Source organism: Python bivittatus, unplaced genomic scaffold (genome assembly GCF_059951505.1).
Source record: "Python bivittatus isolate LINGU-HERP-01145 unplaced genomic scaffold, Pbiv_v1 ctg000350_np1212, whole genome shotgun sequence".
In the NCBI taxonomy this organism is placed as follows: Eukaryota; Metazoa; Chordata; class Lepidosauria; order Squamata; family Pythonidae; genus Python; species Python bivittatus.
The window spans coordinates 17,820,436-17,842,917 of record NW_028277074.1 but is presented as its reverse complement, the minus strand read 5'-3'; the positions used below and the strand labels follow the sequence as shown (position 1 = coordinate 17,842,917).

The 22,482-nt window shown below is 34.8% G+C and overlaps 1 protein-coding gene across 2 annotated transcripts in view; it reads left to right on the top strand.

Moving 5' to 3' along the window:
- Positions 1 to 22,482, top strand: part of SCAF4 (SR-related CTD associated factor 4) — a 59,388-nt gene that overhangs the window by 9,748 nt on the left and 27,158 nt on the right. The window contains exons 2-12 of one of the 2 annotated variants that reach the window (XM_007424510.4): positions 9,388 to 9,471; positions 11,206 to 11,250; positions 12,090 to 12,251; positions 13,393 to 13,528; positions 14,587 to 14,723; positions 15,672 to 15,848; positions 16,724 to 16,821; positions 17,295 to 17,403; positions 17,540 to 17,707; positions 19,017 to 19,096; positions 21,116 to 21,306. In XM_007424510.4, the coding sequence (XP_007424572.1) occupies positions 9,388 to 9,471; positions 11,206 to 11,250; positions 12,090 to 12,251; positions 13,393 to 13,528; positions 14,587 to 14,723; positions 15,672 to 15,848; positions 16,724 to 16,821; positions 17,295 to 17,403; positions 17,540 to 17,707; positions 19,017 to 19,096; positions 21,116 to 21,306 (1,387 nt within the window). Of the gene's footprint in view, positions 1 to 9,387; positions 9,472 to 11,205; positions 11,251 to 12,089; positions 12,252 to 13,392; positions 13,529 to 14,586; positions 14,724 to 15,671; positions 15,849 to 16,720; positions 16,822 to 17,294; positions 17,404 to 17,539; positions 17,708 to 19,016; positions 19,097 to 21,115; positions 21,307 to 22,482 lie in introns of both variants that reach the window. The other variant, XM_007424509.4, reaches the window with a different exon arrangement.

The following is a 22,482-nucleotide window of genomic DNA, read 5'->3' as shown; positions in this document are numbered from 1 at the left end:
ATTGTATCGCATCCCTATCTGTAATGCAGATGAGGAATCTGCAAAATGTTTTGAATTTAAACAGTTTTTTCAGGATTTAAATGGGTGGTTCTGTTCTTACTGGAAGTAGTACGATACTATTCTGATTATCCTAGAAATGCTTCAAGACTGAAATAACTGTTTTAAGTTCAAAACAGATATACAGTACTGAACTTGGATATGGCCATTTTGAGTAAGGGCTATTTTAGCAATGGGCAAGATAGCATTAGAACAGAGAGTTTCAAACTCAGAAACAGAAAGTTTTGGATTTTTTTGCGCATTCTAATGTGCACATGCAGCTGACAGTTTGCATGCCATGAACTCTGTCATCAGAGTATAGGACAAGGAATAACGGTCTTAAGTTACTGTTGGATTCTAGTAAGATATTAAGAAAAATTCCTAATTGGAAGAATAGTTTGACAGTAGAACCATTGTCCTAAGGAGGCAGTGTATGTGTTCAAGGAGAGACTGGATAGGCATTGTCAGTGATGCTTTGCTCCACTGCATTGACTGGAGGATTGAAATCTTGGTCTAAATGGCTCCTTTCTATTCTGTGATTTTAAGAAAATGTTTTCCATATCGGTTTTACTAAGGGCTTTTGGAAAGACTCACTCCCTGAAAAGAAAGATCTCAGATTTCCCATTCTCTTTTCCAAAAATTGTGGTCTGGTCTAACAGTTGGCTATTAGTCTCTATTAACCAGCTGCTTTCATTAATATTAGTTTGATTTTTTTTTTTTACAAGTGCACCTTTTTTTGTAATAAAGGATATGAATACAGTATAAAAATAATGGCAAAAAATCTTGTGTGGAAGAAAAAGGATCTTTCATAAAGATGTATGCATGTTCCTCCTGGAAGAAATATATAAAAAAATCCAATATCATGTTGCACTGAGTTCTTCTAAAGAATGATGGTCTGTGAATGACATTCATGTGAGTATACCTTGTTGATTTGGGCAATTCAGATAGCCATTTTGGGAGTGGGTGAGATAATAAAACAAGACATCCCTGAAATGTTCTGTTAATAATGTTAATCTATATCTGTTAAGGATGGAATATTTGTAAAATATTTTGGGAGAAGTTAATTTTTTAAAAAATACAAATGTGGTTTAAGTTATCCTTTCCATTATATTTTCCCCATTCAGTATATTGGTTCAGTAAAATAGAACAATTGCAGGAAGAGAAAGCATAAGTCTTTTTATCAGAACATAGAGTATCTCACAACAGAATGACTGGAAAGTGGATGTAAGAAAAGAGGATATAGAAGCTGCTTGAATCAGAGTAAAAAGAATTATGTTACAGAACTGTGTGGGAGTTGTGATAATGGGGAATATGAAAAAGGATATTTAGTAGAATGATGAAGTCAAGGAGGCTATGGAAGAGAAAAATCCATATAAGAGAATGATTTTTGCAAAAACTGAGGATGTGAGATATTGAATAATGCACATATACTGAAAAAATAATTGCAAACATCTAATCAAAGAGAATGAGGAATTGTGAAGAGGCAGAGAAAATGCAGAATAATTTTGAAGGAAATAAAAAATAGCTTTGAAAGTAAGTTAAAAGGGCTAAAGAAGGAGCCTGTGAAAGAGTGAGTGGAATAAAAAAAGAGTGATTAAATGATACAAGACAAAACTGAATTTGAAAATATTAAATTAGGTTCAGAGGTTCTGTGTAATTATCCCTTGGGCAATTAGGGTGACTATCAAACTTGTACAGTTTGATTGCTACCTGGATAATTATGTGCATTCAAAACCAGTGATTGTATGTTCTGTTCACTGAGTCAGAATCCAAGTGAACTGTAATACTGTTTTGCAAGTTTGATTACCATGGATAGCAATCTCTTCACTTAAATTGGTTGTCACCTTTCAAAACACCAATTATTTGGGGGTTTTCTAACAGAAATATATTAGAATATCCCCAAATAATTGGTGTTTTGTCAACTATAATCTTCTGATAATTTAAATAGTTTGGAGTAGAAATAAGAACTAACTTCATAGTTTACCATCACTTCAGTTCTGGAAATGGCCTCCATAAGGGTTATTGGCCTATATGTTCAGGAGAAGGGCCAGGAATGGAGAAGAACTATAAAACCATGAGAGTCTAAAATATACAGGGCTTTTAAGCAATAGGAATACATGAAAAGGTTTTGAATGTAGAATTGTTCATAGTGTGTCTGAATTGGCACTATAAATTCAGCAATAAAATTGTAGGGTATTAAATAGAAATCCAGTTAGGAGCTTTATGAATTGCTTAACTGTTGAACAAGATTACTAAAAAGGCATTAACAAAAGTTTTAATAAAACTGTGAAACACAGTATTTTCACAGTAAAATCTTATTTGGGAACACTAGAATGAAAACCTTCCATCCAGCTATTACGAATCATAAGACCTAACCACTGCTGGTATAGGAAACACCAAGAGTCAACAGTAAAAATGGAAAGGCTATAAGAAAAGATGGATAACATTCAATAAATTATTTGGGGAAACTCTGATTCTGAAGTTCAGTGTTTTAGCAGCACTTAGAGAAAAGAATGACCAAGAATCATGGACTAGGTTTTCCTGAGAAAACATGTGACAGACTTCAAGCTGAATATAATCCAAGTGGCAGTAAACAAATTGTTTGCTTCTTTTTATTTATGCTTAATAGCTGCATTAAAAAGGTTGATAGAATAGAATTAGACCTTGGAAAAAGGTATTTTCTTTTATAATACAGATATATTCTAAGGATAGAGGTTTGCATCAACAATCTGAATTCCCAACTGCTTTCCTTGAGAAGGGGAAATAATTTTGCATTGTTTTTCACTTTAGAGATTGAAACCTTAGTTGGTTATATGTGGGCAAATCCTACAATAAAAACATTCAGGGATCCAATGATTGTATTCCAGTACTGAGGAAAATGTTACCAGTTTTTCATTAGGAGGCATGATTAGAAATGATTACTGTAAATCAAGATCTGTCTTAATAAGTCTTTGGCAGAGGAGAATTTAAGTTTGTAGCTTCAGTTCACTAGCTTTAAGTACAGTGGGGCAAAAAAGTATTTAGTCAGCCACCAATTGTGCAAGTTCTCCCACTTAAAAAGATGAGAGAGGCCTGTAATTTTCATCATAGGTATACCTCAACTATGAGAGACAAAATGGGGAAAAAAATCCAGAAAATCACATTGTCTGATTTTTAAAGAATTTTTGTGCAAATCATGGTGGAAAATAAGTATTTGGTCAATATCAAAAGTTCATCTCAATACTTTGTTATATATCCTTTGTTGGCAATGACAGAGGTCAAATGTTTTCTGTAAGTCTTCACAAGGTTTTCACCCACTGTTGCTGGTATTTTGGCCCATTCCTCCATGCAGATCTCCTCTAGAGCAGTGATGTTTTGGGGCTGTTGCTGGGCAACACGGACTTTCAACTCCCTCCAAAGGTTTTCCATGGGGTTGAGATCTGGAGACTGGCTAGGCCACTCCAGGACCTTGAAATGCTTCTTATGAAGCCACTCCTTCGTTGCCCGGGCAGTGTGTTTGGGATCATTGTCATGCTGAAAGACCCAGCCATGTTTCATCTTCAATGCCCTTGCTGATGGAAGGAGGTGTTCACTCCAAATCTCACGATACATGGCCCCATTCATTCTTTCCTTTACACGGATCAGTCGTCCTGGTCCCTTTGCAGAAAAACAGCCCCAAAGCATGATGTTTCCACCCCCATGCTTCACAGTAGGTATGGTGTTCTTTGGATGCAACTCAGCATTCTCTCTGCTCCAAACACAACGAGTTGAGTTTAGACCAAAACGTTCTACTTTGGTTTCATCTGACCATATGACATTCTCCCAATCCTCTTCTGGATCATCCAAATGCTCTCTAGCAAACTTCAGACGGGCCTGGACATGTACTGGCTTAAGCAGGGGGACACGTCTGGCACTGCAGGATTTGAGTCCCTGGCAGCATAGTGTGTTACTGATGGTAGCCTTTGTTACTTTGGTCCCAGCTCTCTGCAGGTCATTCACTAGGTCCCCTCGTGTGGTTCTGGGATTTTTGCTCACCGTTCTTGTGATCATTTTGACCCCACGGGGTGAGATCTTGCATGGAGCCCCAGATCAAGGGAGATTATCAGTGGTCTTGTATGTCTTCCATTTTCTAATTATTGCTCCCACAGTTGATTTCTTCACACCAAGCTGCTTGCCTATTGCAGATTCAGTCTTCCCAGCCTGGTGCAGGTCTACAATTTTGTTTCTGGTGTCCTTTGACAGCTCTTTGGTCTTGGCCATAGTGGAGTTTGGAGTGTGACTGTTTGAGGTTGTGGACAGGTGTCTTTTATACTGATAACAAGGTCAAACAGGTGCCATTACTACAGGTAATGAGTGGAGGACAGAGGAGCCTCTTAAAGAAGTAGTTACAGGTCTGTGAGAGCCAGACATCTTGCTTGTTTGTAGGTGACCAAATACTTATTTTCCACCATGATTTGCAAATAAATTCTTTAAAAATCAGACAATGTGATTTTCTGGATTTTTTTCCCCATTTTGTCTCTCATAGTTGAGGTATACCTATGATGAAAATTACAGGCCTCTCTCATCTTTTTAAGTGGGAGAACTTGCACAATTGGTGGCTGACTAAATACTTTTTTGCCCCACTGTATCTTGAGAATTACAGTCCATAAAATTTTAAAACAATTTTTAAAATGTTTAAAAAGTAGCAATATAAAATTATACTTACATTGACAGAAGTTAATGCTTTCAAGGCAGAATAAATCGAAAAGTGGAATATATAAAATCACAGCTGTCAAATTGTTGAGTTTTATTCAAATCACTATTAGTGCTTAAAGTTCATATTTGGATTACAGAGGAATGCTTCAAAAGTTAGAAAGGCTACTTGATATTGACAGAAAAGTTTTAATTAGTAAATCTATACTATATAGAACTGGGAGTGGGAGTGGATACATTAGGATCACTTGACTATACTTATGTCTTCCTCTTGTTTCTTAGTGGTCTGCTTTGATTCTGCTCCTGAACTCTTTTCTCTTATAGAGCTTATGTATATAGAGCATATACAGCAGCATGTTTAGAAAGCTACATAATTATTATCTTCAAATATTTTGGTGATCTGTTTTTATTCATTATTTGCTTTTTGTTTTTGGCCTTATGATTAATATTCTGAGTAAATGTTACATTTTCAAATTCTTTTAGATGGTAAATTTTCATTGTGTAGCCAGATAATGGTTCGGGACCAGATTTGAACTTGTGCTTCTTAAGGCAGATCCATTTGTCGACATTACGACTTCAGTGTAGTCATGGAGTTTTGGAAGTTCCTTGGTATTCTGAAGACATAAGTGGGGTGAAAACAGAGGTAGATGGTAAAGACCCAAACAGTGGAAGTCTTTGTTACAACAGAATATATAGTGAAAATATGTGGTCTTACTTTAGTCATCATGGCTATGAATACATCATATTTTTCCACCACCATTGCATCTATTCAGTATAATCCATCTTAGTTGTTTGAAAGGTAATCCTTAAGTGAAATACCACTTTAATATGCTGGGCATTCTACGGATAACAATTTTATACCTGTACCTATTTGATACCACTGTTTTGACAGTTTCAGAGATGAAAGGCTTAGTGCACGAGCATCTGAATCCTGAGGATATAGACCAATGATGGGGAATCTGTGACATGTGTGTCAAAGGTGACATGCCATGATGTTTTGAATGACATGCCAGCATTCACCAATACCCGATAACAACTGTTCTCCCTGTTTGAGTTACCAAAGAAACTGAGTTTTACTCATATTTCATTTTTGTAATTATTTGATGTTTCTTTATATAATACATAGCACAACACATGATTGTATTGTATTTTTTAAAATAAATTAATATGTAAAGAATTGTTTCTCTTTTGTTTGGGGGGGGGCGGTGACATGCCAGCAGAGTCAAGTTAGGCATTTTCCAAATTTTTGACACACTGAGCCCAAAAGCTTTGCCATCACTGATGTAGATAGAATTCTTGGAGAAACATACTATTTGTTCTTTAGGCTTTTCTTGACTTATGAAGTCAGCCAGAATTCAGTCTGTTGGACGTTTTTAAGGCATGAGATCCCCTTAGTTCCAAACAATTCTTTTGAAGGAAGCAGTAGTGAGGCTTTTCTTAAATGAAATTTAGATCCTATATCTTCAGATAACTACTACCCAATATTAATCTGTATCCACTTGAGCAATAACAGTCTTTGTTCACTGTCCATTTTGGGTGGGTGGTAGAAACTAGGTTAACCAGTGCAGGGGAGAGTGTAAAGACCCTATTCCTTTAGTTGCTATCAGGCCTCATCAAGGTTTTCATTAATTAATTTTTCTTAAATGGGTTTTATTGCACTGTCCTGGTTTTAGCTGCAATTTTTAAAATCAGAACTACCTGGCTGTTTTTATTTGCTGCAGCTTGTGAATTTTATCCATACGTCATTTTATGATTTTTATGTATTGGATGTTACAGGACCTTGGCAAGGCTTTTGCCCTAAAAATAGCCTAGAAATACTTTAAATAGAAATAAAGGAATGAATATATATAATATAATATAATATAATATAATATAATATAATATAATATAATATAATATAATATAATATAATAAATATATATTATATATATTATATAAGAAATAGTAATTCAAACCAGGAAACTATGAGTTCTAGACCTCCCTTAGGTATGAAAGGCAGCTGAGTGACTTTGGGCCAGTCACTCTCTCTCAACCTAACCCACCTCACAGGATTGTTGTGGGGAAATAGGAGGCAGGAGTATTAGGTATGTTTGCTGCCTTTAGTTGAGAGAGAGATACATATATATGAATATAAATATAAATAAAGGCAGGATAAAAACATAATAACACAGGCAGTCCTCGTTTAGCAACTGCAATTGGTTCGGCGACTGGTTGTTAAGGAAAGCAGTTGCTAAGTGAAAATCACATGACCACAACTGTTCTTACGGTTTTACTTCAGCTTTCTTTGCTTCTTGCTACTTCCTTCAGCTTCATTAGGGTTCTTTCTCTTTGAGGACATCTTGGTATGGGGTAAATAAGCAAGTGAAAATAAGAGCAGATTATATACATGTTGCCATTAATCTTTGCGTCAGTGCTTAATTTAGAATTTGCAGGACGGAAACCAAAGAACGAGAACACTAAGGGATGCGCCAGGACGGTAATAAATCTTGAAAAAGGTTTATTAAGAATTTGTCCCTAAATATACTTACAGAATCAGAAGGTTATGGCCCCAAACAGCTGGGTGAACTCAAATGGCAGGGAAAATTTCCAGAACTTGACTCACGGGGAAGCTGGGTAAAAGGGCAAATCTTATAACCCATTTTCCCTACTCCTCCGCCCTTTAGAATGATCACCTCAGTGTTGGGATAATTAGCAAAAAGGCAATTAATGTTTGTATTTACATTCATTGGAGTGGAAGGGATTACAAGAGAGTAAGCAGATACTCAATGGGGAATAAATATCAAAAATAATGTACTAGCTTTGGCTGTTTGCCTAATGCGCTTGCTGCCAGCAGCTTAGGAGGCAAAAGAAAGCCTTTAGTGTGAAACTGATAAGGATCTTGTCAGTTTCAGACAGCAGCTGCCAGTTGGCCAAGGGCTCTAATCAACTAATTAAAGTCACAGAGTTGAGCTTGTTAACTTGTGGTTAGCATTTTTTAGGGAAGTTCTATGGAGAAAAGCAGCTCAGGAAGAGATAGCTTGTTCAAGCAATCTCTCCACTGAGGGTGGAAAAAAAGAGAAAAAAAGGGTCAGGCACAGGCAACAAGATACCATACTGACTGACTGTATTGGGAAACACGTGACTGAGAGGGCGAGACGCTGCGAAGGTCATAGATGTGTGCATTTGTCACAAAGTTACTTCTTCATCTCTGTCGTAACTCTGAACAGTCGCTGTCCGAGGCAGTTGCTAAATAGAGACTACTACTACTACTAATAATAATAATATCACCACCATCAGATCCTTTATCTTGTATGCATGAAAAGCACAGAGGACCTCAGGAAGCTAGTCCTGAATCTGAAGTTTTCATACAGCTATAGTGTGTGTGTCATGGGATGTAAGTTATGGGTAGTAGGTGAAAGTCCTGACACTGCCCTTGGAAGTTCTGAGGGACTGGATAGGATGGAACAGGCTCAGACTGAATCCCAGCAAGATGGAGTTGCTGTTGGTATAAAAGCCCTCTGGGTTTCAGTTGTCAACCTATATGGGATTGCACTTCTCCTGAAAGAGGAAATCCAGCCATTACTTACAATGTGGTGAAATTTGTTTCTGGGATTAGGTTTAGTAGGATGCAAATGTTATCACCATGACATATAGGTTGATTTATAGATTTAAGTACAATTCTGCTGGTATATTTTAATTTTTATCATGTCTTTCATTTATTTTGCTATTTTTTTATATTGTTGGTCTTGGACTGTAATGAAATATTTACTTTTCCACCAGTTTTCCTCTACCTTGGCTTCCAGCTCAACATTATTATATGCTAAACACTCTTAGATTTTTCTCAGACCATTCTTGGATATTATTTTTTAAAATTTTTTGAATTTATAATATTTTGTACTGTATTGTACTGTATTATTTGTTCTGTATCTAGGATGTTCCAAGGGTAGTAAAAAAGAAATGTTCTGTTTTTAGCTTCCTCTAGTTTGCTTTCTAATTCAAAACTCAGCTCATTATTAAAGGGAACTTTTAATAGGAAAGTATATGGGACCAGTATATCTTTGTGGATGGAATAAGGTCATCTTAGCCTATTTTGGAACTGTTCTATTATATGTAGATACTTTGAGGAGGAACTAGTGATTCTAAATGTCTTATGTGTGTATACAGTATATGAGAGTCTTAAGTGCTGTCAACATACTTTTGGTTCTGCCTGATTCTCCACTTTTTTATTTTTAGTAGGTGACAAGGGAGTATGAGCAGTTCTTAGCCTGTTAATGGTGCCCCAGGAAAAGGTTTCCTTCTTTTCCCTCTTTTTATCTATTGTTATTGAGGAGGAACTTGAGAACCAACACTCCTCTGCAGTTTTGCTTTTCTTCCTTAACCTTATAACTGATTTTGGTGTATTTCTGAAATAAAAAAGTATTTTTTCATTCTAATAAATTAAATAACTATTTACAGCAGAATGGTAATATATGGTATTACAAGGCAACCAAGTTTCAGTTTCATGGAAGTAGAGAACAGTATCATTTTAAGACACATTATGATTCCAAATCAGAATAAACAGTTTCGTAAGTACAATGAATTATTCTGTGTAATTTCAGAATGATTTCATAGTGTACTGAATAATAACATGTTTCTTTACCTAGAAATGCTGTATTTTTAATTTTGCTATAATTCTTATTTTGATTTTTAATTTTTTTTTAGCTCTTCTCATTGATGGAGATGAAGCCTCCAATTTCTCGTGCAAAGATGATTCTCATTACTAAAGCTGCCATTAAAGCTATTAAGGTAATTTAATAAAGAACATTTCTTTATGATATGAAAAATAGGCCTATTATAGCAAAATGTAAGCTTCTGTAGTATGTTATTATCTGCTTTTACAAAGAAAGCAAGAGTTTATGTTCATTCTTATTATTTTGCAAACCTTGAAGGATATTTTGATTAATATTTTAATATATATTCTTCACAGTCTGTGTAGTGCTCTCTTTTAAAAATTTCATTTTTATATTGAAAATGACTTGTTATATTTGAACTGATTTTGTAAGAGTTCCATAATGTTTACTGAAAGGTTCCATTTTTTATTTTTTTATTGCTATTAAAATAGTGACAGAAAAAGAAAAGACACAAAGATAATTATAATGCAAATACATACATTTTCAAAGAAAAAAAACCCCTACACATAAAAAGTATTTTTAAAAAAGTGAAAACATAAACAGAAAAAAGAAAAAAAGAAAAATATATCACTATAACAATTAACAGTTACAATTCTATATATGCTTATCTAATGTAATAATATTCAAGTATGTGTATATAAATTTCTAATATATTTATATAACCCTAACATTCTTTTTTTTTTTAACTTACTGTATTTTGTGTAAATGAGTTCCATATTTCATTATACTTGTCCGTACAAAGTTTACGCTTACGGGCAATCTGCTCATAGGTGACAAGTGTAATCAGATCTTCAATCCATTGAATGAATGAGGCCGTACATTTATCTTTCCAGTGTTGCAATATCAGTCTTTTAGCCATAGTAAGGGCATGGAGAATCCATTTACATTGTCCAATTGTCCAATTCCATGTTCTAGGTATGTAGTTCAAGAGAATATTATCCTCTGAAAAGTTTAGCTTTTGTCACATAATTATATTTATGTAGTCCACTACTTTCTCCCAAAACATAAGTGTAGGACATAATAAAAACATTTGTTTAAAGAAGCATTATCCTTATTACCTCCAACAAAATGCTGTTTTTTACAATCCTTTTTTATACAAAGATAATGGAGTTGAAGAAATTCTAAATATTACTAAAAAAGTTCAGTTTTGTTCTTAATTATAATTTTACTGCTCTGCAATATATACCTATACAAATAAAATAGTATATACAGCGGTACCTCAGGATACGAACGCCTCTACTAATGAACTCCGGCCGCAAAATTTTACCTTGATGTGCGAACTCTGCCTCGGGGTACGGTCATTTTTCCGCCCTGACATGTGGTACGCGGCCATTTTTCCGCCCGACATGTGGTCTGCGGCCATTTTCCCGTGGTGCAGCCCCCAGCCGTTTTCCCGCCCCGCTGTGCGGCGCCCGGCTGTTTTCCTGCCCCACCGCGCGGCGCCCGGCCATTTTCCCACTGCGCAGCGCGCCGCCTGGCTGTTTTCCCGCCCCTGACACGTAATCCGCGGACGCCAGAACGGATTAATGGTAATTACATTGAACCTTATGGGAAAATTTGCTTCAGGGTGCAACCAAATTCGGAGGGTGAACGGATTAACCGGATTTACATTGAACCCTATGGGGAAATTTGCGTCAGGTTACGACCAACTTGGGATACGCCCAGAGTCACGGAACAGATTAAGTTCGTATCCCGAGGTACCACTGTAGTTTTATTTATTTAGTATATATTTTATGGAATTTAGTTTATATTTTATTTTAATATATATATTTTATACTTTTATTTAGTATATATTTTATGAAGTGAAAGATTTCACACCAAATAAAACACATTTAATTCTTCCTTTCAGCTTTACAAACATGTAGTCCAGATTGTAGAGAAGTTTATTAAAAAGGTAAGTGGAATTATGTGGCTCATATTAAACTATATATAGGTTCAACAGTTTTCTCCATATTAATATTTTGTCACATATAACATCTAAGAAAGGATATTGTACAGATCATGGAATAATATTGCTGCCTCAGGTTCCTTGTAGGTAGGCAGTGCAGAGTTATGTTAAACCTGTTCCCTTAACAATTCTGATTGGGATTGAAGCAGAATAAACTTAATCTTCATCCTGTCAAAATTCTCTTTGGGTGGATGGGAAAACTGCTAGAACTTGCAGTAGATCCTATCCATACCAAGGAAAATAATAGAGAGGAGGGCAAGGTATTTGAACAAGAAGGAGAATGGGGAATGACTTAAAATTTAGCTGAAAAGCTTAAGAGATGGATAACTGGTCATGTGTGACATTAATTTTTTTTTTTTTAATTCCATTACTGGTGTCCCCTATAGTCTCCAAGTTAGAAACTCATACAGAATACAGCCCATAGCAAAGAACCAGTGGTGCAGGTTCCTCAGAAAGTAGGCTGCATCAAAGCAACACAATATCCATGGAGAAATGAGACAGCAGGGTAGTGAAAAACAAAGAGACTGTAGCTCTGAGAATGCGAGCCAGGCACTAGAAAGGAGCAAGGATAGTGCTGGAAACAAACAAACATGATATTGGTATCATTCTGAAACCCTTAAATATGCTAGGAGCTCATGCATAAGAAAGGAATATTTGGTGGCCAAACCTGAAATTGTTACCCAAGTTAATGCAACAGAACTATTTTATGAGCACTTAGTATTTAATGTTAGTATGCTGAACTTCAATTCCTCATTTAGAAATGGTGATATGTTTTTTCTCTTTAGTGTAAACCTGAATATAAAGTTCCTGGACTGTATGTTATTGACTCCATTGTTCGCCAATCCCGTCATCAATTTGGAACAGACAAGGATGTTTTTGGGCCAAGATTCTGTAAAAATATAACTGCCACATTCCAGTATTTATATCTCTGTCCATCAGAAGATAAGGTATAGTTGTTGTTTTTAGCCTTGTTACAAGTGAAGGTGTTTAATTTTATTTGAAATTAATGTATAACCTCTATATGAGGATTTGTTTTGGACAGAGACCCAATGGTTGTTAAACAGGAGTCTGGTCTGAATAAGGCCTTGAAGTTGAATGTTGCTCTTACTTTGCTTTCAGTTTTGTGAGGCACTTTTTCGTCACTACTTTAAGACTGGAAGAGCTTTTCAGTGGGATTGTAAAGTGATTTGGATTCAAAGGGGAGTTTTGGATCATGCATGGACACACATAAAGCAGTTGTTGGTACTATAAGATAAGCTTTGAGGAGCTGTTAACAAGTACTACATGAATGTCTCTTTATGTTCTGCATCAGCTTTACCCTTTGGATCCAGATTACTGCATAGTCCTACTTTTCAATGTAGGCAGCCCTGTAATTTGGATTTTATTGTATTTGAAATAATGCTACCATACGGCTTGATATGATATGTGGCTTAGAGCAGGGTTTTCAACGTTCTCAGACTGTGGAACTTATAAGTTAAAAAAAAATTCCTGGAACTCTTGCTTCAGAGGCAGACTTCTAGTGATAGAAAATTGGTGGTGCCTGAGTGAACTTTTTTGGCTGTGTGTGTGTGTGTTAATTTGTCACAGGGTTCTGCTGTACATAGTTGAAAAACTGATTTCTAAACATTGTGCTGGAAAATAGGTGTTCCCAAGTAAAGAATAACATATTCCAAAGGCTCTGTGACATGATTTTGATAAGTTTGAGTGTGATAGTGTCTCTGTTCCTAGTTGTTATAACTATAGTAACTATAGTTTGCCCTCTGTTAATCTTTTTTCACATACAAAGGCTAAATGATTAAATGATACTTTTCCTATTGCTTCTTCACATGAGAGATTGATATTGTATTGCGGCTCAATGCACTTATTCCTTTCTTGGAGCAAAAGATACTCTCTGAATTGGAATATTGAAACATTTACAGTATTTGGATAATGGGGAAGGAAGTGCATAAGTTCAAAGCATGCTCCCAGTTTCATGGTACATGAAGGTTAGGTTTGCAGCAGGAAAATATTTTCTTTAAAGTAGTGCTTTAAAAAAACAGATTAAGCTTTTTTTTTTAAAGTGTACTGACACAATTTCTTGTTGAACAGAGTAAGATAGTTCGTGTCCTCAACTTATGGCAGAAAAATGGTGTGTTTAAAATAGAAATAATTCAGCCGCTTCTGGACATGGCAGCAGGAGCTAGCAGTGCAACCTCAGTGACAGAAGATGCCACCAATAATGAAGGTAGGAAATAGAACCACCTTTTTTACATATAAAAGATCCTAGGTTCAATCCTTGACATATCCAAATAAGGTTGAAAAAAACTGCCTGGAATCCTGGGGAACTGTTATATATAGCTTAGGTGAACCAGTGGTCAGACTCAGTAAAAGGCAGTTTCCTAAATTTGAATTTGACAGCCTTATTTTGCTATAATCTGTGTATAATGGACTGAAGTAAGATCACTGATTAAATTATTCCTTTTTATAAAGGAATACATATTTTATTCTGATGATGTCAGTGAATGTATCAGATCAGGAGTGCTCTGAAGAGCATTCTAGTATGCTTGCTGTTTTTCAAGATCTACCCAATTTGGGTTTTTTTTATATATTCTTTTTCTTTGAACGATTTCTCTTCAGTGTTATTAACTCCTACCTTCTAAATGAATTTGTCTGAAAATAAGACATTAGAATTAAATTGCTCTGAAGGATATGGAAGATATTTTCTTGAGGGAAATTATTTTGGTTTAAGTATTACGTTTGATTCCCCATGTAAAGTGGGTCATTCCTTAGATTGCTTTGTATTTGAGCAATGCCTAGGAGAGATTTTATGAAAATGTAGGCAAAATTGCATGTCACAATAAATGTTTCAAGCAGCAATTTTGTATTTTTTTTTAAGTAATGAACAGCTACTGTACTGGGGAGAGGAAGTAAAAGGAAAGATATAGTAATCCCAATCATAATAGTTGTTTTACCTAACCCATCTTTTGCTACAGTTTTAAAAAACAATCATGCCACTGCCATCTGTCATGATTACTCTCATTTTATGATGTGAATGTTATATATTGTATGACCTTTAAATTGCATACAAATTTTGTATCAGGAGATGCAAAACCTGTTTATGGTTTGTGAGACGTATATGAAGGATTTATTCAATTCAGTTTATAGAATCCAAATAATTACTTTTGGATCATACTTGTAGAGGATCTAGAATTTGATCACTCTAAAATAACAAGTTGAAGTATAAAGAGATTTATGTATAGGAGTACTTGAAAATCTTAAATTGTATTTAAATATATTCTGTAGGTTCACCACCTCCTGCTACAATTCCATCTGAGCCTCCACAGGTTGGTGCTAATTCAGTACCCGCTGTACCACAGTTGCCCAGTTCTGATGCATTTGCTGCTGTTGCTCAGTTATTTCAAACAACACAAGGACAGCAGGTAAACAGAGGGTTTTTTTTTTTTTTTAAATCTAAGCTTTAGGTTAAGAAAATATTTACCTAAGGCAAACTATGTCTTTAGTAATATATCTTTAAAACTATTATGGAAACTTGTGAGTGACCTACATTGGTGAAAAGCGAAATTCAATTTTCTGCTGTAATGCATACCAGCATGTGAGTAATAAATGTTTAGCTGTGCAGCTTCCCTCATGCTTGCTCTCTGAGGAGAAGATCAAATGACCTAGCACATGTCGGGAACCATATTTTCCATTTCCCCAACAGCAGTCCATTCCTACTGCAATTGCATTTCTGTAAAAGTAACCATGATATATTGCAGTGTTTCCATGTCAAAGTAGTATGGTAGCTGCCCATTCTAACTTTTTCTCCATGTTGTAATAGTCTGCAAGGTAGAGGAATAGCCACAAGAGCATCCATCTTTTACTGTAGTATATAAAGTGCATAACTAGTGGTAATAAAGGGAGCTGAAAAGTACAGTTCATTTTATTCAACTATTTCTGGCCTGCTTAGTATTCATAGATCCCAGAGAGGGATTCAACCAGTAAACAATTTAAGAAATAAAATAATTGAGAATACATAATCCACGTTGAAAAAGCTCTAATTCATTTTTAAATAAAAGTCTAGATAAAAAGCCAGACCTTAAATGATACTGAAATAAAACCAAGGGTAGCACCAGCTGGATCTCCTGAGGACTACATTCCATAACCTGGGTAGCCAAAAAGCCCCTCTCTGTGGTGTCTACATAAGGGACAGTTCCCAGTAGTTGGAGGCAAAGGGGAACTGTTTTAGGAAATCTTAATTCTCAGGCAGGAGAGAATACTGTGTTAGTCCTGTTCACATGGGGAGTGCTCCAGATTTTACAGTGGTAAACAGTGTCTCTGCTTTTCATATCTTTAAATTGTTATTAACCGTTGCAATTTTAATCTGATAGCTCCAACAGATTCTTCAGACTTTTCAGCAGCCTCCTAAACCTCAATCTCCAGTAATAGATAATAATGTAATGGCTCAGGTTCAAGCTATCACAGCTCAGCTGCAGACTACGACGACGCAACCATCAGAACAAAAGCATGATTTCCAAATACCAGAACAAAAAACATCTTTTGATAAGGTAGTATTTTTCTTCTACTTGGAAATGAATTACTCAAAATATCTTGTTTCAGGATAAATCCATGACAAACCGCAGTTTAGTGTTGTGAGAAAGCATCTCCTTGCATTCCCCCCTTTTGTATGCATGCAGAAATTCCGTCTTCCATTTCTGATTTTAAAATAAACCATAGTGTTATGGCGCCTTATAGCTTTTCAGTTTGCCTGGCTGTATGGAAAATAGTAAATCTGTTGTTCTTTCTGAAGCAAAAATAATACAGTCCTGTGGTTCACTTAAAAAAAATGCACACTTTTAAAGCTGCCTGCTTTTATTGCATTAATTTCAGGCACGCATATAGCACTCATGATGCAGATCTCTGTCTTAGCAGTGGATACTGACTTATTAATATTTGAGGTGAGACAAGACATGATTTAGCTCTGGTTAATACTTTATCTGACTTTGGGCCTAGATAACATTGCTGCTCTTAAAATTGTTATCATGTCTGGAAGAAAAGAAGTAGAAGAGAGAATTAGAGCTAGTTCTGGAAGTCTTAATGGCTGGGTTTAATTTAAATTTAATTTAATTTAATTTTAAACAAATAGTAATTCTTAATAAATTGGATTTCCTACCCTTTTTATTCAACTAAATTTTATTTCAGCTTAGCTCTTCTAGTTTTAATGGACTGTTTCCTAAGACAAAGGAGGAGGCACGGGGAAAAAACTGTGGCATGGTTGAATTTTATGGAGCCAAACCAAGGCATAGTTTGAGGACAGGCTGCTTCCTTATTAGTAGATTTAGAAAATACTTGAAAAATCTTACATCATCAGTAACATGTTTTGTTTACTTTTCTACTATTATGGAAGAAAATAGAGTTGGCTCAATATAATTTGTTTCAGAAGCTGTTGGATCGCTTTGACTATGATGATGAACCAGAAGCAGTAGAAGATGCAAAAAAAGAAGAGGCCATACCTTCTCCTTCACTCTCTCAAGCAACATTGTATGTTTTATTTTATTCTGATACCCATAAGCAGATATTAACATAAAGGAGGTATTATAGAAATCTAAAGTTCATAGGTGATTCACATCACTATTTGGAATTTATATCAGTACTTTATAAATTAATATTTTGGTATTTATCAGTTTGTTGAAAAATATTCTTCAGTTCCAGTTGAATATTTATGCTCTTTTAACTAAATCACATAGTTAAAATTATAGAGCAGCACCAATATGCATTGTGCTCTGCACCCTAGTGTTAAAAAAAGGCTTTGATTTGATGACTTCACAATCTTAATTTTGACCAAAAAAGTGGCAGAAAGCAAAATGGAAATTATAGTTAAAATGGAGAGGGGAATATGTAGTCAATTAAAAACTGTTTTCATGAGAAGGGAACATTGATGGTGTTCTGAACTAACTATACAAAATACTGTCTTATTGAAATGCTGCTGAAAAAAAATTTTTTTTATTCCTTAGTGGATTTCCAGGTGAAGGCTTGCAGCAACCAGTTTATCCTCAGCTTCCAAATATAGATCAGTTTCAGCAGAGAATGCTGGGAATGCAACAGGATGCAATGATTCACCAGGTAATGGAAATGTTTGTTTTCATTAGATTAATTGCTTAATTTTTAGACATTGAGAGCATGTGCTTGCTAGGAAACATTATTCACATAATACTTACATCTCACTCTTCTGTCTGCCTGTGCATTCTTCTTGTACAAGGTCCCACTCCCTCCAAATGGACAGATGCCTAGCTATGGACTTCTACCTACACCACAGTTTACTCCCATAGCTCAACAAGTGATACAGACTTCACCTCAGGTGCAGCAGCCTTTTCAATCTTCTTTTCCAGCACAGAGTGAAACACATATTCAGAAAGCACATCAACAGGTAAAGAACTATTCATATCCATTATTTCAGGCTTAAAACTATATGTTGTTTCAAGAAAATAGTACTGTGCTGCTTACAAGATTCCCTTACAGCATATTTCAGTTACTAATTTTAAATTATCTGCATGGATTTTTCAAATGAGGTTTTTGGTGCAAGTTACATATTTTAGATTTTAAAGTTTAGGAATTAATAAACAAGATTCAACACTAGTGATCTGAAGTCGCAGAAGAATGTAAAAAAGAGGAGGATGACCTCACCTCTGACAATCAAGGAGCTTGCAAATTCTGAAGATCTAGAATGGGAAACCCATTTCTTTAAATGGGCATGTGTTTAAATCATACATCAGCAGATTCTTGATGTCATCTGGGTTACCAGTAAACTAACATGGAAAAGAAATAGTAAGCAACTTTATTCTGGTATATGAAGCACTAAGGTAGAAAATCACAGAACAAATAAATATATATTTTAATTATACTTTTGTACAGTATTTATTGCTAGAAGTGAAAGTAGAAATCTCTTTAGGCCAGTGTCAATTTCAGTGCATTGAGTGTAAAAATATTAATCTTGCACAATTTTTATTGAACATCTGGCCAGGCAACACTTTTACAGCTACAAAGAAAAAAAACAGTTCCAAAGAGCAATTATTTTTTCTTTTTTCTTTTGTGTTGTTCTTTCTTTTTCTTTGTTTAGCTTATTATTGTTTATTGATACCTTTTTTGTGTATTATGTGTATTTTTTCTTCTGTTTTTTCTTTTGTTTACTTCTGTGTATTTTTTTGTAAAACTTGTTATGAAGTAAAATAAAATAAAAAGGTTAGAAAGAACAAGTTAGAAATACATTATTTTAATTCTTCCAGATGTAATTACACAAAATGTGTTCAAATTATATATGGACTATTAATGTCAAGCTTGTATTTATTCAGCACAGTATTTATGAGAAAATATTTGATTTATTATAACTTTTTATTAATTTTCATTTGTTACTAAGTTCATAATCCTATGTATGCCTACTAAGAAATAAATTCCAAGAAGCTCAATGGGTTTTTCCCCCCATGTGTTAATTCCACTACTAAAACATTGTTTTTCTTTATAAATTGTGTAATTTTGCAACTCTGTAACATGATTACATTTTAGGTTTGCTGTACATATGTGTGCTGTGTGTATGTTTATGTGTATTTAACATAATTAGAGGAATGAAGATAAAACCTTTGAATTTCAAACACTAACTCTAGTTTTAAAGTTGAAACTGATCAGAAAATGAAATTGAGGGAATAATACCAGTGATCATAAATTCTTACTTAATGTTTAAGGAACTGGAAGTGGATCAACATCCAACTCAGGAAGGAAAAAGGCATGAGAACAGAAAATCAAGATCTAGATCTGCATCAAGGTAAGAGTGCTTTAACCAATTAACCAACAGTATAAAAAAAATCCTAAGTGAATGTACATAGTTGATATAGAAGGCTGGGCTTTAATATTTATAAGCCAGGTTTAAATGGAAGGGGAGAGTAATTTTTAAATGATTTGTAAAAACAGTTGTGCAAAGTAGTAATAAAAATGCAAATGCATAGAACAGCATTAATTACATAAAACCACAAAATGTATGAGCATAGCAATAAAAAAAGGCATAGAAATTGTTATAAGAAGAAATAACCCCTAAAATTTTCACTGTATTGCTTGAAAGTAATCTTTCTTCTTTTTTAAAAAAGACTAATTCAAAAACCAGAAATCCATTGTTGCAAATCAGATGTAGAGTTCTCTTTCCAGTGTTGTACAATGATTTTTAATTAATCATCGTGCCTTGAAATTCTACCCCTCCCCCCCAATAATTCTTGTTATTTTGACGGATTATAAATAAGGGGGTATAGCTAAGAAGAATTTAGGCATCCTTAACACACAATAATTGATCTGGAGTCATATTAATAATCCTGTTGATGTCAACTCCAAATGCAACAATATTAAGGTAAGACCATACCATATGAGTTAGCATTTCATCTCTTGAGATATGTCTCTAACAGCAAGATGATTGTAATGAACATTCTCTGAGCTGTCCAACACACAGGAAGCAAAACTTTTTGTTGCATGAATCTCATTTTAAGATAATAGGAAACTGATTTCATGTGGCTTAAGCTTCGATAAATTTATTAGGACAGGACATTCAAGCTATTTACTCCCGAAGTTACATAAATAAATAAGATCAATTTCATCAAGTTCCTTTAGCTAAATAAGAATTAGTGGCTTAGGAACCACACATAATTTTTCCAAACCTCTAGCTACTGTGGAGCTTCAAAAAGCAGCAATTACATCTGGACCAGATATAGCAAATAATAAGAGCTTAAGTTGAATATCTTAACATCTACATAAAGCTACTGGGAGAGACCATTCAGTGGTTTGGGGTACAATATCATCATCTGTACCCCAGGCCAGTTAGGCAGTGTGGAAGTCTGAAGGGTGCGAGTGAGTAAAATTAGGTTGGGACTGAATCCGAGAAAGATGGAGTGGCTGTTGATCCAAAAGCCATCTGAGTCCATGCCAACGTTAACTCTTGATGTGTTTGTGCTCTCCCAGAAAAAACCGATATTTTGCCTATAGATGATTTTGGTTCCTGTCTTTTTAAACTTAGCTAAGATTTATCTACACTTAGCAGGAGATCCTAATCCTTTAATATTCCAAGTTACAAAGGACAATGCCATTTGATGATATTAATATAGAAAACTGTGAGCAAGAAAAAAGGCCCATGTTATATTCACCCATACCATAGATTGCATCCAAAAGTGAGAAAAAAATAAAAAACAATAGTAACATTATAAAAATAAAATTGCTAAATCCCCAATCAGCAGTTGTCAAGCATTACAGACTTCCTCTGTTACCCCTTCCACAAATTAATAAACTCTAAGCATGTGATTGGTATCATTAACACTGTTACTGTTGTATGAACAGTACAGAAGAAAAAGGAAAAAAAAGTGCAATGAAAGGGTTAATCTTTAATAAAGGGCCATTTAAAGAGAAAAAACAAAGTGAGGAAGGAAAATATAGGAATAAATAGGAATAAAACAGCTGTTAAGAGATTCCAATTTATAAACATAATTATTTGATAATTTCAGTTGGCTTGAAGCCTGATGAAGTATTACCAGCTCTCTTGAACAATATTTTTTGTGTTATTAGTCCATCATTTTTCTGCATTATTGGATTTCCTTAATAGAGCCAGGGAAGAACATGAGTATTTTACTTCCCTATTCAGTTATACACAGAGAGTGGGCCATTTTTGAGGTGTCATTTCCCCATGGCACATCTAAAGAAAACTCACAATGAATGACTGAGACATATCAGCTGTACAGACAGAAAAAAATAGAACACAATGAACCCTCTTGGTATCTAGATTACTGCAGGTATTTCCTTTTTATACCAGATCACCCAAGAGAAGAAGATCAAGATCTGGTTCTCGAACTCGAAGATCACGCCATCGTCGTTCTCGTTCTCGATCCCGGGACAAGCGACGTCATTCTCCTAGGTCACGGTCCCAGGAAAGACGTGAAAGGGAGAGAGAACGAGAGCGCAGGATAAAAGGCCTTCCTCCAATCAAACCAGAAACTGTTAGTGGTGAGTATTTTTTTAAAATAATTTTGATTAAAGTTTTTGATTACAACAGTAAAAGCAAATGCAAACTAAACTCAGAAAGAGAAAGAGAAAGAAAGAATAAAGAGTGCAAGGAAAGAAAAAGAAAATAAATATTTGTAGAAGTGACTTCTAATCTTCAGACTTAATAACTCTTCATCCCCTATAAGATTACAAATGAATATCTCTTCTTCCCATAAGCTGTCCCTTATCTATATGCAAATCCATAAATCATCAACTTTTCAGTTTTGGTGTCAGCAAAAAGTCCATATCAGAGCTTTATAGAAACATGTCTTTTTTTAACCTTGGTCAAGCAAACCAACTTTATATTCCTTTCTTTTACTTCTAATAGTCTCGATCTTCAGATTTTATTATAGGATTTGATCTCACTTCAATTTTTCTGTTTCCCATCCCAAAGGCTTCCTCGAGGCTTTAGCAAACCTCACAAAAAAGGCCTTATCTGGGTCATTCCCTTGGCTTGTCATTTGTGTTTCCATTTTAGCTACCTTCTCTGTCTTGTAATCCACACTTTTTTTTTTATTATCTAGTATTTCTGGTTCTAATATTTCTATATCAGGCAGATTTGTTTCACATCTGTCATTCCTTAGTTAACATCTTTTGGACTTAGTCTATCCATAGAAGCAGACATTGCTGACATTGTAGCTGCTAATTTTTGATTCCGTTCCTCAAAGATATCCTGGAGTATTTCAAATGAAAGAACGTTTTGTGTCATTTTGTAAATCCCAGTACTAACCAAAAACAAAAGGCAAGTTTTCCCTTTTTTTCCCTTTTCCTTTTCTGCCTGGAATCTTTAGTCCCCTCTAGTGTCCAGTTTCTGAAATCAAAAAGTCTCAAATCTCTGTTACGACTTAGGATGGGCATAACAATTTGGTTCCCACAAATGGCTGTTTATTTATATAATTATTTCCAAAATCTTATAGTAAAAGTCTTAGTATTCCAAATTTATCTGGACTCTTAATTTGTTTATAACTTTCTTGAATCAAAATCTTACTTAGCTTTTTGCTGTTTATTTCTAATTCTTTAAATTCTTAAGCTTATTGTTAATTTTTCTTTTGTTCAGAATGAAGGTGAACTCACTGAGTGGCTTTTCAAACTTGTCATTCTGAAAACCTCTAATAGCCTTAAAGTAGTAAATAGGTA